Source organism: Podarcis tiliguerta, assembly GCF_965153285.1.
Source record: "Podarcis tiliguerta genome assembly, chromosome: 3".
Lineage (NCBI taxonomy): Eukaryota > Metazoa > Chordata > Lepidosauria > Squamata > Lacertidae > Podarcis > Podarcis tiliguerta.
This window is the reverse complement of record NC_139536.1, coordinates 78218285-78233737: the sequence shown is the minus strand read 5'-3', so window position 1 is coordinate 78233737 and position 15453 is coordinate 78218285. Positions and strand designations below refer to the sequence as shown.

Here is a 15453-nt window from a genome sequence, read left to right as displayed (position 1 = left end):
TTTGGTCCTTCATAGGATCTTCAATAAATGGCAAACGCTAGTATCCTCATACAGGTGACTCTCCATTCACACGAGTCCAATAGGTGCGCAACCGCACATATGCACATTGTGCCAAACCCAGAAGTGACCTGAAAACGTCACAAAAATGGGTGGGGTGGAAGTGGGTGTTTTCAGTTACCTGTGCAGTGCCTTGGAACATTTACCATGCATAAAAAAATATTTTTGGGGGGTGGGGTGGGGTTGCCAGTACTATTAGGAAGAAAGACAGGGAGGTATTACTGAAATTCAGCCAGTAATAAACTTTAATCTTTCTTCAGCGAATATATTTTTTTTTGAAGTCAAAGTTCATTCTATTTACAAGGAAATGTACAAGACTAAACACATGACCTATTCAATAAATTAGCACATAGCAACTATCTATAAAATGGAGTTAATCCAGTATTTTGTTGTTTTCATCCACTATGATCCGGAGGAAGCATACTTTTAAACCTGTCAACAGCAGTATTGGGGAAGAGAAAAAGAGAAAATACCTGTGATTTAAATTTATCCAGCTATGGAATGGCAATACAATTACAGTAGAAGCTCAAAGCAATGCATTAAGAAGTTGTGTAATGTGTAAGTGATCGAGTATTACAGGGGAATACTGAGATAAGCACAGTTCGTCACAAAAACCATTCAGGATGGTGAAATCTAAAGTCCCCTGTGCAAAGTTCTGAAACGATAGCTTCAAACTGGCTGATGTAGCAACAAACATAATCTTCAGTTACGCACTGATGAGTAAAGGGGCACAATGTACCAGCGTATTCTGTGAAAATGGCACTGCAGTGAGTGGAAGTAGCTCCAAGCCCCTTGCACAATTTTTTTTAGAAAAGGAATGGCATACATATCACTATTAAAATTCATATGGTGCAGACTGCATAGCAGAGCTGAGAACCATAAAGAGCAACTAAAATTATGAGCACAATGCCTTCATGAAGGGCAACTAAAACAGATAAATATGACTTTGTGTCACAACGTACCTCATTCAATTCTGGAAATAGTTCCTGAATCCCAATATCCAGTAGAACATACGTTAACTAAAATAAAACAGAGAGATATATTACATCCTGGAATTAGCAATACAGACTACAGTGACTGTAGGTGATTAGTAAGCCCCCGCTTAGAAGAATCGCGAACAAATAACCTACAAATCCCGAACAATAACCTAAAAGGACTCCCACGGTACACTTGACAGAAAAGTACAACCCCACCCAGATGCAAATGAACCTTTAAGGGCTTATATACTAGGAGATGAAACCATTTTAAACTACGGTAGTTTAAAAGGTTCTATTTTTGTTGACACACGCCACTTTGAATACCTGGCCATGACAAGATAAGCTGGCAGTAATCTAGTGCCATCATTCTGCCAAATCTCAAGTGGCAAATTTTATTAACCTTGCACCGAAATGTCACAGCGAAGAATTTTGTCATGCCACAGCTGGAGTGGCACTGGCATCACAAATCCCAAGTGATCTTGCCACCCTTCCTGCCTATGCTCCTATGAGCTACCTACTGACATCCCATGAGCTACCTTACTGCTATCTATTTGAATTTATTTTGGCACCAATATCACAGATTTGGCATTTCTCTCCTAAATAAATAAATAAATATTTTTATTTATACCCCACCCTTCCCGGTTTAAAAACCGGGCTCAGGTCAGCTAACAGCAAGTATAAAACATTGATTAAAATGCGACTTTAAAACAGCATAGAATACAGCATAAAATGCAGCATCAATAAAATTCAGGGGTCATTTTTGGAAGGAAAAAACCCCAGTCAGTAGACACTGAATGATCACCAGGGCTAACTGGCCAAGTTGGTCCTACTAGGGCCAGCAAGGAGACCAGAGAAGAATTTAACCAGAAAGGGTTTCTTCATAGAAGAGGAAAGGGAAAAGGGAATAGAGGATCAGGTTAATTCAAATTGAAGACCAGGTGGAATAGTTGTCTTACAGGCCCAGCGGAAGGAGATCAAGTCCTGCAGGGCCCTAGTCTCGTGGGACAGAGCATTCCACCAGGTCGGAGCAGTCACTGAAAAAGGCCTGGACCTGGTGGATAGTCTGATAGTCTGGCTTCCTTAGGGCCCAGGACCTTTAAGCTATTATTATTCATGGACCTTGGGGTCCTCTGCAGGACATACCAGGAGAGGCGGCCCCGTAAGTATGAGGATCCTAGGCCGTATAGGGCTTTAAAGGTCAAAACCAGCACCTTAAACCTGACCCTATACTCCACCGGGAGCCACTGCAGCTGGTATAGCACCGGGTGAATATGCTCCTGTGGCAAGGACCCTGTGAGGAGCCTCGCTGCAGCATTCTGCACCCACTGGAGTTTCTGGGACAGTTTCAAGCGCAGCCCCGCGTAGAGAGCGTTACAGTAGTCAAGCCTGGAGATGACCGTCGCATGGATCACTGTGGCCAGGTCGGGGCAGGAAAGGTAAGGGACCAACTGCTTGATGCGGCGAAGGTGGAAAAATGTCGCCTTGGCTGTTGCTGTAACTTGTGCCTCCATGGAAAGGGAGGCGTCAAGGATTACAACCAAACTCTTAATGGAAGGCAATGGCACTAATTGGGCCCCCGCAAGAGAAGGGAGTTGGTCCCTCATCCCCATGCCATCCTGACCTAGACATAGGACCTCTGTCTTTGAAGGATTTAGTTTCAATCGGCTCCCACAAAACCATCCAGCTACAGCTTCCAAGCATCTGGTCAGTGTGTTCGGGGCTGAGTCGGTGTGGCCATCCATCAGCAGATAGAGCTGAGTGTCATCAGCATATTGGTGACAGCCCAGCCCAAAGCTCCGGATAATCTGGGCAAGGGGGCACATAAAGATGTTAAAAAGCATCGGGGAAAGGATTGCGCCCTGTGGCACTCCACACACCAAGGAGTGGCGCGATGATATCTCCCTCCCTGGCGACACCCTCTGTCCCCGGCCAGATATAAAGGAGCACAGCCATTGTCAGGCTGTGCCCTGAATCCCCACGGTGGCAATGCGGTGGTCCAGAAGATCGTGATCAACCACGTCGAAATCTGCTGACAAATCTAAAAGAATCAGCAGTCCTGACCAGCCTCGATCCAGTTGTCTACAGAGATCATCTGTTAGGGCGACCAGAGCTGTCTTGGTCCCGAAACCAGGACAGAAACCGGACTGAAATGGATCCAAAGCTGTGCAGCAGCAGGGGAATTTAGAAAAAAAGGTAAGGGGGGTGGGAACATGATAGAGGTGTTTAAACTGTGCATGGTGTGAATACAGAAAAGCCTTTTTCACTCCACTGTAATTCTAGGACATGGAGGAATCCAATGAAGTTGAATGTCGGACGATTCAGGACAGACAAAAGAAAGGGCTTCTTCATGCAGCACCAGGTTAAAACATTGGAGGTTGCTCTCACAGCAGGTAATAGTGGCCCCCAACTTGGATTAGAGAAATTAATGGATAAGGCTATCACTAGCCATGATGGCTATGTTCCACTGCCACTGCCCAAGGCAGCATACCTCTGATTATCAATTGCTGGGGAACACAAATGGGGAGAATGCTTCTGCGCTCATGTTTGGCTTGCAAGCTTTCCATAGTTGACCACTGTAAGAAGAAGAACTGGACTCTACCGGCCCTTGGCCCTGGTTTCTCTCCAGCAGAAGAGAAAAGGAGGTCATTTCAAAACATTATAAATAATGGCTGTGAGTAAGAGCACCTACTTGTTTGTTGAGCACTGGCTGCTGCAGTCCATCAAACAGAAGTCTTATGCCTTCGTATTTGGCCTCCTCTCCAATGCACTTGCCTATCAAATCTGGACAAAATGCCAAAACGAAACCAGTTATGGCAACTCAAACAAGGAGGAGTAGAAAGTCAATGCCCAGATCATCCCCGGAGCTTTAAGTTATCAACAATGATTATTCTGCAAAAGAGATCAGCTGGTGACACCCAGTTTCCCTGAAACATTTGGGCAAGATCAGCACCCCGACATATTGTTTGTGTCGGGGCAAGCAGCACATTTCCTACAGCATCTATTGTTTGACAAGGGAGTGACTTCATGCCTCAAAGTTCATGAACCAACAAGTGTCCCATTTGGGGGCACAGAGGCATTATCATGTTCTGCTCCAATGTAATGATTAACCGGCTGTGCCTATCCAGTCTTAAGTTATGTTAACTGCAATGATAATCCTCTACTGGACGCACAATGCAGTATGACTTAGGTCAAGTCAGAGAAGTCTCACTAAATTTAGGTGGAGCGTTCCATAAAACAGAAGAGTTAAGTCCTTTACAAGTCAGCTTGTTGTAGTCACCACAATTTGTTCAAATACAAGTTCTTTATATCATGCACAGTTAAGAGAGAAAATCCCTTGCACTCAGAGGCATATCTAGGGTCCCTTGCACCCTTGGCAAGGGGCAGCATTAGATTCAAACTACAAGGCGGGGGCAAACAGTAGATAAAAAGGCAAACAGCTAGCAGCAAATATGTTTCTGTGTGCCCGTGACACTGTGGAGTTGTGGGCACCCATGCTACTGGGAAAGTGTCCCAGGAATGTGACACACACCTTCTCAGCATAGTATGAAGAATGGATGTTCTCTTAGAATTCTACATAAGTGGGAAGATGGTTGCACCACACCTTGAGCACAAGAAAGGCCCAGACAGAGGAGCCTCAAGCAAGAAAGGAGCACTTGGGGGCTGGGGAAAGCACCTTAGGAAACTGTCAGGGAACTGCCATCAGTGCCGGAGGGAGAGAGCAAAATCCAGGGGGATTCCGGAGAGCGTCCCGGGAGTGGGAGAGGCAGCCCATCTTCTGGGGAAGAGAATCAGCGTAGCACCAGTGGAGAAGGGGGGCGGATGGGGGAAGCGGCGAGGCGGTCCCATGACTCCTTGCCGGGGACCAGCGGGGAGAGTAGAGGTCCTCCGCTGCCTACGCCCTCCTTGCGCAGAAGGCTTTTGTGCAGAGAGAGTAGGAGGAGACTAGGCGTCAAAGAGCTTCTTTGCTGGAAGAAGTTCAAGAAACGCCCACTGACGGATTCTGCCAGCGATTGAGACAGCCACGGGTGAGTGGCTGTCCGGACAGAAAAGGTTCATTCAGGCAATCCAGCCAGGTGTTTGCACCGGCTTACGCACGAGCAACCCCTAGAACCATTACAGAAACGATACACTTAGCAGCAGATATGAAGGAATCCTCCTGATTGTCTAATGAGACTGCATAGGGACATCTTTTACTGGAAAGCAGCAAGCACACCTTCAGCAAATATGCCCTTTGCATTCTGGGAATCCCATCCTCCTACAGTGCTCTTTTCGAAGCATTAAACTATGAATTATCAAAGACATGACACTGTATCTGAAATGCAGGACCAGAGGATGCTCCAGCCGATAAATTGCAAGAATCCAGCAATGCTTATGCCACTGCCAATATTAACACACACACACAACCCACACCAAATTTGTCACATGAGAATTTCTACGGTCCACATAGGTTTTAGAAATGTAATGCATCTCAAACCATCTCCCAAGTCTTTCAAGATGCCTTAAAAAATGTGCACCCCTGGATATCTGTATTAACATGTGCCATTCAGCCTGGTCATTTAGCATGCCTCTCTTGACAGATCATGCTGCAAAAATACTGAACCTGGAATGTATTTCATCATTTCTTCAAAGGTCTGTTTTGCCCTCTTGTGCTTATCCTGAGGAGATCGAGGTTCAGAATTCTCACAAAATACAGCATCTGAAACAAAAGAAACCCATTTTTTGCTGTGGTGCTATCAGCACAGGTTGACTGTTGCTTTAATTATCTTACTTGGTGAACTTCAGTTAGTTAAATGCAAAAGATACTAACCTTAAAAAAAGCCCTTTAGTTAACAGCTCTTGCTGAAGTATGCGCTAGTTTTTACTTTACGCAAAGACACACAACAACAAAAAAGGCAACTGTGCAAGTACCAAAATAAGTTGCAAGTACAAAACAGAGCAAGTCTTTTTATAAAGGGATAACTTTCCACTAACCTCTCAGAAGTGTTATAAGCGACACCAGGCGATGCTCCTGAAAGAGTTGCTCTAGCTTGTGCTGCAGGTAGTAGTCTGTGTACTCCTCTAAGGTGCGCTTGAAGAGAATTCGCCCTCCCATCAAGATATGGTGAAGCCAATCAGGAATATGGAAAACAACCCTACCTGCAAAGTCATTATCATTACATATATTTAGTGTATGGGCATGCTTTTGTATTTTTGGAACACATTTACCTTTCAAAGCAGCTACAGAGGCTCCGATTAAGCCTCCATGTTCTAAACAATGGTTGGGGGGAAATGGTTATGTATATACTGTAAACAAACTACATTTAAAAAGCTCATCTTGCAGATATTTGTAAAATGCCAACAAGACACACGTATTGCTGTTAGCCATGGTAGCTAAGCATTAACTTCCACACTACAAGTCAGAACACTCTGAGATCCAGAAGTGGAGACTAACAGGGGGGCAAGGCTACTGCCTTCACCTACTGCAGGCATGCTGCGGACCAGAGTGCCCATGAAAGCCTTTTTGGAGCTCCCAGGATGAACCACAACCCTGAGATTCCAAGCTTTTATTTTTTTCAGTCAGGTTTCTAAAAATTTTAGAACCTGTAATACGAGGCAAAACCTTCTTATCATTTATCAGGAGAAATGTTCATAGCAATAGCGTGTGTGTGTGAGAGAGAGAGAGATATCAATACTGTGTGATCTTCACAACCCAGATAACCATGGTAAACCTCAGGTTGTCCAGTGGAGCAGCGACAACTCTGCTGTAATTTGTGTTATGCCATGCCCCGCCCCACCCTGGCAGCCATATTGTGTTATGCCACACCTTCTGTGATGACGGGTGTGCACAGAACTTTTTCAAAATACTTGATTTAATAAGGAAAGTAAAGGGAGAGTGCAGAAGACAACATGGGAATACCAAAATCTGCAGTTGCTGGAGCTTTCCTGGCTGCTGACAAATACTCTTTTTGTGGAAAGGGGGATTCTGGTGGTTTGCCTGGTCTCTGAGTTCCATCTTTAGTGAGTGGTTCCTATTTGTGATGAACCATCTACACATGGTAAGTTAAATCCCATTCTTCTTCCAGCCACCGCCTCCTACTCAGCAGGGCTGAAAAAACTGCCCACCGTTACTGAATATGCTCATCAATCTTATTTCTCCCCAAACTTCAGAGATCCCGGGGCCTTATATACATTGTGGTGATTTTTGGAAACAAAAATTCTGTGTGTGGCAAAAAGTGTTCTCTCTTTGTTTCTGCTGTAATTTCATCAGCATAGTTGTGATCAAAGTCCCACATTGCAGAAGGAGAGAGAGAAAAAACATCGAGTCAGCATGGGAATTGTGCCAATAACAAAACTTTCCACACCCATATCTTTGAAATGAGATTTATCTGATCCTGGCACAAACTCCCCACACACATAATATGTTGTAGATAAGCCTCCTGTATTAACAGGCCCTCTGCTGAAAAAGAAAAACCAAGACGTGATTTCTCACCAATGTACATTAAGTAGTCATAGACTCCTTCAACGGTCATCATTTCCATAAAGTAGTTCTGAATTTGTCTTCTCTCGAAGTTCTCTGAGCGGTTTGCGTTATTCTTATACAGGTCATTAAAAAGCTGAAACAGGAGAGTATCAAGTTTTCAAACAGCAACATCACACAAAAAACACCCCGTTCTTCAGTAATTTGCAGGTTTAATGGAAGCCGCATCACTTTTCTCTGGCAACAACAGAATAGCTGAAGCGGTCAGAAGTTTTGAAATGCTATCCAATATTACCATAAAAAGGATGTTCTATTATTTTGAATGAAATTATCTGAAAGTTTGAAACATCAGCGTTACTCAGTTTTTAGCCATGTCAACCATTAACCCTAGTCTTGCAATTCAGCTATGCCAAAATGAAGTCTTCATGGTTTACAGACTTCTCCCTCTCAAACAGCAGCAACTGCCCTGCTATGTACGAGGGCATGTCTTTTGAAAAGGAGGGAAAGTTTCAAAGGCAGTTTGTGAGATGGGATGAGGGGGACCTGCTGTTTAAGAGGGGAATCAAACTCTTACTAGATTTGGAGTGTGCCTAAGTATAGCTCTTTGGCTCCCAGTCTACAGACTTTACAGCTTATTCAATCAGACGAAAGTTATGGTATAAATAGGTATTGATAAAAGGTTGTGTTTACAATATCTGATTTTGTTTCTCACCTCAGCAGACATACCACATACCTTTTTGTTGTTTTCAGAAGTAGGACTGAGAATAGTAAGCTCGGGTTTACTTGGCTTAGGCTTGGGAGATTCACAGGAGTTAATAAAATTTATAATGAATGGCTCCAAGTGCTGGCCTTTCTGAAATTAACCAAACAATAGCTGTAATGGAACATTTTCAAAAGAAAAGCTCTCTGGGACAAATCTACTACTAGTTTTTGGGTGGGAGGGGACATAGTAATTACAAACACAATTAATTAACTTATACCCACCTCTTTCATTAGCTTCCCTGGGACAGATTTTATAATTTTACCTGCAAATGAAAAACAGTAGGGAAAAATAAGCAATGATTCGCATTAGCAATAACATAGCATTAACTATGTTCCTCCAATTATTTTATAGAATTGGGTTATATCCAGCTACGTCATACGTAAAGTAGAATCCCTGCAATTAATGAGTATATTAATTTCAATGTCTACTCAAAGTAGAATTCAGCTGGCTGGATGCAATCTGCAAAGTTTGTCACCTGCTCTTTTTAAAAGCTCAATTCTCTTTTTAATCTTGACTGCACCTCCTATCATTCAAAGCCATCGTTGCTGTTGTGTATACTTAAGTATTTCATGCATGCAATGAAACAGATAAAATATATACTTAGTTTGAAGGAGCGTCTCCACCCCCATCGTTCTGCCCGGACACTGAGGTCCAGCGCTGAGTGCCTTCTGGTGGTTTCCTCACTGTGAGAAGCCAAGTTACAGGGAACCAGGCAGAGGGCCTTCTCAGTAGTGGTGCCTGCCCTGTGGAACGCCCTCCCACCAGATGTCAGAGAGAACAACAACTACCAGGCTTTTAGAAGACATCTGAAAGCAGCCCTGTTTAGGGAAGCTTTTAATGTTTGATGCATTACTGTACAGTGGTACCTCGGGTTACATATGCTTCAGGTTACATACACTTCAGGTTACAGACTCTGCTAACCCAGAAATATTACCTCGGGTTAAGAACGTTGCTTCAGGATGAGAACAGAAATCGTGCTCTTGTGGTGCGGCAGCAGCAGGAGGCCCCATTAGCTAAAGTGGTGCTTCAGGTTAAGAACAGTTTCAGGTTAAGAACGGACCTCCAGAACAAATTAAGTTCTTAACCCGAGGTACCAATGTATTTTAATATTTTGTTGGAAGCTGCCCAGAGTGGCTGGGGAAGCCCAGCCAGAAGGTGGGGGTATAAATAATAATATATTATTATTATTATTATTATTATTATTTACTTAAGTCTCACTGCGTTAATATTTCATACTAAGTAATGTCATATTTTGCTCAGAATTACCAAAGAATCTTAGAGTTGGAAGGGACACAAGGGTCATCTGGTCCAACCCCCTGCAATGCAGGAATCTTAGCTAAAGCATCTGTGACAGATGGCCTAATTATCTAATTGCCTACTTGTCTGTAACACCCATCCCGTAAGTCATGCCTTGGAAGGTGAGATAAGAGAACACGCATGTTATTATCTACATGATGACGAATGTTTGGATCCAAACTTGCTTTTCCAAGAATGAAGGGCTCCCTCAGTCTGTGGAAGGGACTCTGACAGAGCAGAGGCTCACGCTGTTAAAATCGGCAATTCATTCCAATGCCTCCTACCTCTTTCAGCCTCCATATCGCCTCCCATGCTGCTCTGGATCTTGCTTTTCCGGGAGAACTGGCTAAAAAAACCACCTCTTTCCTTCTGCCAATGGGACCACCCCTGGATCATTAGGATAACGTAACTGAGTTTTAAACCACAGCCGTACCTTGGAAGTTGAACAGAATCTGTTCCGGAAGTCTATTTGACTTCCAAAATATTCAGAATCCAAAGCACGGCTTCTGATTGGAGATTCCTGCAGCCAACCAGAAGCCCCGTTGGACGTTCGGGTTCCAAAGAATGTTCGCAAACTGGAACACTCACGTTCGGGTTTGCGGCATTCAGGAGACAAAACATCCGATTACCAAGGCGTTCAGGATCCAAGGTACAACTATATACTATTTAGTATTAGCTACCCAAGAGAAAGATTTCTATATGCACATGGGAACTTCTAATTTTCTACTCTCCAATCATATGAATCATAGCTGGTTTAGATGGGTGGCAGAAAGCAGTTGTGGGTGTGTGGCAGGAGGTGAAGGAATGTTTTAATTGGTTAGAATCCAACATTTGCAATTTTGCCCTCAGCTATAGGGTTGTTGTTGTTGTTGTTTACATACCTAGATTGACATCAGGCAACATTTTATCAAGAAACTGAGTCTCTCCACCATTAGGGGATAAGAAGTCAGCCAAAAGCTGGCTGTTGCTTAGTTCTGGATGTTGTGAAAGTTTCTTTGAGGGAGAGAAAAAGAAAAACAAGCAATTACACTCAAATTAGCTTCTCTCTAGGAATGGAAATTAACTGTTAAATGTTGCGAGGTAAAAATCATGAGATACAATTTGAATTAAAATGCCATTTGAGATCATGGTCATTCAAAATGTGTTGGGTGAGTATCAGATGGAAAATGTACACAGTGAGAGAATGGGAAGTTGATGAGGAGCAACCCAAGCTATCCACAGAAATAAGTACATGTCAAGTGAAGCTTCTTCATACCTGCAGATATTCCTGAAACTCCTCTCTCTTTGACATCAAGAATTCATAGTTCTTTGGTCCAATGATCCTCTTTGAAGGAAGCTGTGCATCAGGGAATGTACCTGATCATAGCATAATATGTAAAATACAGTTAAAGAGATTTATTTTCACTTGCACTAAAATTATAGTGTAAATTTTATCAAAGTAAAATGCTATTTTAACCTCCACAGGAGGGTAGGAAATGAACATACCATGGAATTCTGTTAGCTTTGACTCAAGAACATAAAATTCAAGGTATTTTCTGTAGACCGACCAGTGTTCAGGTTTGTGACCAACTGAAAATACACAGAGATTATTTTTTTTACTTTTCCCTCTTGTTCATCCAAGAAGGGTTAAAAAAAAGTTCTACAGGCAAATGTACAAGTGTAAGACAATATGGAAAAAGTCCTCAGAAGGTGTGGTGGTATTATTATTATTATTATTATTATCAGCAACAGCAGCAATAATATCCTGCTGCAGTCAAACTATAAATACAAAAGGAAATACCCCAGTCATCCTAACAGGTGCAATGTCGAAAACAACTAAGATAAAATGAGTGTGCACCAGAGCTGGCAAATCAAGAGTATTAAGGCAGGTAGGGTAAATAGGCATACACTTGTAAAGGTACCAGTACCTGCCATTCTGTCATTCCTTTCCACATCAATGCAAAATACAGGAATCCTCTCTTTCCTTTGAAGAGGGGGGTCTTCAAAGAAGTCCACATATGGGATGGTAATTTTCCAAGCTGCAAGATTGCGAGGGGTATTAGGCGTGCTAAGTGCCTCCACGGGAGAATCATCTTCCATTACCACGATGCCTTCTTCAATCTACAGTGGAAGATTCATGCATCAAGAGACCATTTTGAGCCTATTTTATTCAAGGTAACTTAAAATGTGTTTCCATATGTGAACAAATGTATCTTGCCTTTTGACTATAATCGCAGAGCTCAGGAAAGCTTACAATTCAAAACTGACAAAACAAAGTATTAAATTGTACTGTATGAAACAAACAACAAAAACCCAGTGCTTTTTTTCTATAAAAAATGTTTAGGGGCACTCTCATTTTGACTCAATAAAATCACCCTTTTATAGTTCAAATCGGGGGAAATAAATACAGTAAATGGACAAAAGTACAAAAAATCAGGAAATGTTTAGGGGTATGCATACCCCTGCGTACTCCCAGAAAAAAAGCACTGATAAAAACCAAGACTGTATCTAAAGTTTCAAGAAGGCTCCGACCAGTGTGACAAAAAATGAGGGACGATGGGTGTTGAGGCACTGCCACAACAATTCCTTATTTAGCTATGTCTGAAAGAATCTGCCTTGAATGGAATATATACAAAGTGGCACAAGCTCTCAAGAGAGCCAATCAACTTCTTCAAGAATGAAACTCATGTGATCATGTTCACGCACTTGTGTTGCTAATCGGTAACCATAAAATGAAGCAAGACAGAATGGACTGAAGTCGGGACGGGGAGCAACCATAAAACGGATTGGTGGCAGCATGTGGTGAACAGGACAGAGGACAAGTGTGCAGTCAAAGCTGCTAGGACAAAGAAGAGCCAACTCACAAAGTCATCCTCTCCTTCAGCCAGGCCATAGTTGGGCAGAACTGCGCCTTCCATTGTGGTACTCTTGAACACGCCTTTAATTTTGCTACTAATACTTCTGATTCCGGACGATTCTCCTTTTCTCTGCATGCTCCTACATGAAATAAAAAGGGAAATGCATACTGCGTAGCTATTCCAAGGAGAGAAAACTGAAATACCACAAAGGGAACATTGAAGCGACTCTACTGCATGAACAATTCATGGGGACACTTCTTTGCCCCAATCCAGCAAGGGAGACCAAAGGGAAAAGGAACCAGGCTTCTGCTAGTAATAGACCCATACAAACAGATGTTCCATGTTGCCAGTTCTGATATTTCTGGTCACTTGGTAGAGTAAAGAGAGAGAGACAGTCCTGCCACACGCATACCCTGTCCTCTATTCAAAGCCCTCTGGATTGGGGCCTATGATCTATTTCACTTTAGCATTTACAACAGGGGTGGGGAACCTTTGGCCCTCAAAATAACTACACCAGAGGCGGTTTTAGGGCAGCACAACTGGTTCCCCCGCAATGGGCACCAAGCTGAAAGGGAGCCCAGTAAGCACTTGTTCAGTTATGGGAAGCAAGTGTGAGGGCTCTGACAGGGCCCTCTTTCCTCCTTTCTAAAGCCTAGTTAGCACTTGCCCTGGTTTGGGGTGGGATAGGGGGCTCTAGGACCCTGCAGGAATCCTCACACCTCTTTCCAAAAGCCCAGCATAGCATGAGGGCTGGGGAGGAGGCGCAAAATTCTGGCCTAGTTCAGGGCACCATAATACCAAAGCCTGCCCCCCGACTACCTCTCCTATCATCCCTGACCACTGGTCCATGCTGGCTGGACTGATGGGAGGTGGAGTCCAGCAACATCTGGAGGGCCACAGGTTCCTCATCCCTTATTTACAGTGTAAATTTCACACAATGACTATATTTAGAAATTGCAATAAACGATGGTTTATCGTGATGGGAACAAGCATACCCCTCCCTTCTGGGATCGCATGCTCACCCCCCCCCCTTTCTCCAGAGCGGCCATGAGGATTACAGGGAACTTTCGCTGCCAATTTCAGCTAACCACAGTTTAGCATGCTGTCCAAATCCTAAACTATGGTTAATCTTAACTGTGGTTTGGTGAAAGAAGTCAGACTGATAACCCATGATTTGAAGTTAAGCTTAATCACGCTTCATTGGGTTTGACTGATCTGAGAAACTGCAAATAATCAGAAATGGAGCTGAGAGCTCCCTAAGAGGGGCTGGGGAAACCCAGCCAGATGGGCAGGTTATAAATAATAAAATGGTGATGATGATGTTACACTGGAGGAAGAGTGGGAGGATGTGAATCTGGAGGTAGGCTAGGCTTGTCCCTGTCACATCAACCATGGTTTCTCTTGACATCTGAACGCAACAGCGGCAAAACATCATCAGCTGTGAAACGCTGGATACATGGAAGGAATGCTTTTTATATTGCAAGGGCCTCGACAGGGTGTGGGCATGTGAATTCAGACACAGTAACATTGTTAAAGTGTAAACGTACTGCACCCTCCTCTAGCCCCATAAAATACTTCTCTAGGGCTCAGGCTATCCAGGGTTAGGTGGAGCAGGCCAGCTTTGCTTCCTGCCCAAGTTCGGCAACCAGTCCCTTACACTGGAGAAAGCTAACAGGAGCATTTGGGGACAGCACTAGGAAGGGCTGCTAAACCTGCTCCTTGGCCTTGATGATGCCACCTCTTGATAACCCAACTTGTTCCTGTCTGCACAGTTCCCTCTTCATCACCTGATACTGTCTGGAGAAGGGTTCTATTTCTGGCCAGAGAAGTGTGACGGAATGTTAAAGAAACAGCTCAAAATACACAGATTACAAAAACCCATAGCTTTCTGAAATGCATCCCTCCAAGTCAGGCATGGCCAAACATGGCCCTCCAGCTGTTTTGGGACTACAATTCCCATCATCCCTGACTACTGGTCCTGTTAGGTAGGAATGATGGGAGTTGTAGTCCCAAAACAGCTGGAGGGCCAAGTTTGGGCATGCCTGCTCCAAGTGCTGAGTGTGGGGGGAAATGAACTAATTGTTTTCTTGCTATAGCACCCTTTCTGGCAAATACAAAACAGAAGCCGATGTAGTAACAATAATCAAGGAAACTGGCTATTCATATTGCAAAAATCACAGTGAGTGGGATGGGGGGAATGCTGAATAACGTAAGCTTAAGCTATTGTTAAACTTGCACATAAATAATCAAGCATTTGCACAGGCATGTGTGACATGAGACGGCCCTAACTTACTTTAAAGCAGCAGGGAGAGATGGAAAAAAGCCAGATGGGAGGGTTAGGACTGACTGAAAATGAGGGAAAACAGACGCAGACGAAGCCTCCAGGCTGGCGAAAGCAGCTTGCCCTAAAGAAGGTGGCTTGATGCATGGCTTATAATCTTGCTCAGAGCTAGAGCAACTTATAACAGAGCATCCAGAAGGCAGCAAATTCAAATGAAAAGACAGACATTAGCCAACAAATCTGCATTCCTCACAAAAAAAAGCCATGCTTCACATATACAGCCGCTTCATGCATGCACACTGGACTGGCGCTCTTACACCAAACAAAGCCAACTTCATTTCCTACTCTAGAAACACACCAAGCTTCCTAGTGGGGGTGGGGAAAAACCCCATGCAAAATGTGGGTCTTATTCAAAAAGAGGTAGTAATGGTAAATCAAAAAAGGGGGGGCAGGGAGGGGAGAGCACTATTTGGTAATAGCTATGGAATAACTGGACTGTGTTTTCTGCTAACAAAAGCACTGCTAAACAGAACAGGGTTTTCACATATCTGCTTGTTAACCCTTAACTATTCTGATTGCAGTGTGCATCTGTGTTCATATATAAAACCTCAATGGGGAATAAGTGCATTTAAAGAAAAAGGAATATGCACAACTATTTGACCCAGTTATTAAAATAGCGTCATTAAACTAGGATGGCTAGTGATTTAGGAATGCTTAGTGGCAGATTTCTAGAGGTCAGAAAATATCCAAGAAAAGCTATGCCTTAAAGCCAAGCTGAATGCCAT

General features: G+C 43.4%; 1 protein-coding gene across 1 annotated transcript in view; it reads right to left on the bottom strand.

The window, feature by feature from the left end:
• Window positions 1-284: 284 nt before the first annotated feature.
• Window positions 285-15453, bottom strand: part of SNX14 (sorting nexin 14) — a 34547-nt gene continuing 19378 nt past the window's right edge. Inside the window, exons 16-28 of the mRNA XM_083432370.1 lie at window positions 12394-12526; window positions 11458-11650; window positions 11036-11119; window positions 10806-10906; window positions 10432-10543; window positions 8476-8516; window positions 8225-8344; window positions 7504-7627; window positions 6006-6170; window positions 5635-5730; window positions 3724-3815; window positions 1020-1076; window positions 285-489 (exon numbers count right to left, since the gene is read on the bottom strand). Coding sequence (XP_083288496.1) covers window positions 484-489; window positions 1020-1076; window positions 3724-3815; window positions 5635-5730; window positions 6006-6170; window positions 7504-7627; window positions 8225-8344; window positions 8476-8516; window positions 10432-10543; window positions 10806-10906; window positions 11036-11119; window positions 11458-11650; window positions 12394-12526 — 1324 coding nt within the window. The 3' untranslated portion in view covers window positions 285-483. The remainder of the gene's footprint in view (window positions 490-1019; window positions 1077-3723; window positions 3816-5634; window positions 5731-6005; window positions 6171-7503; window positions 7628-8224; window positions 8345-8475; window positions 8517-10431; window positions 10544-10805; window positions 10907-11035; window positions 11120-11457; window positions 11651-12393; window positions 12527-15453) is intronic.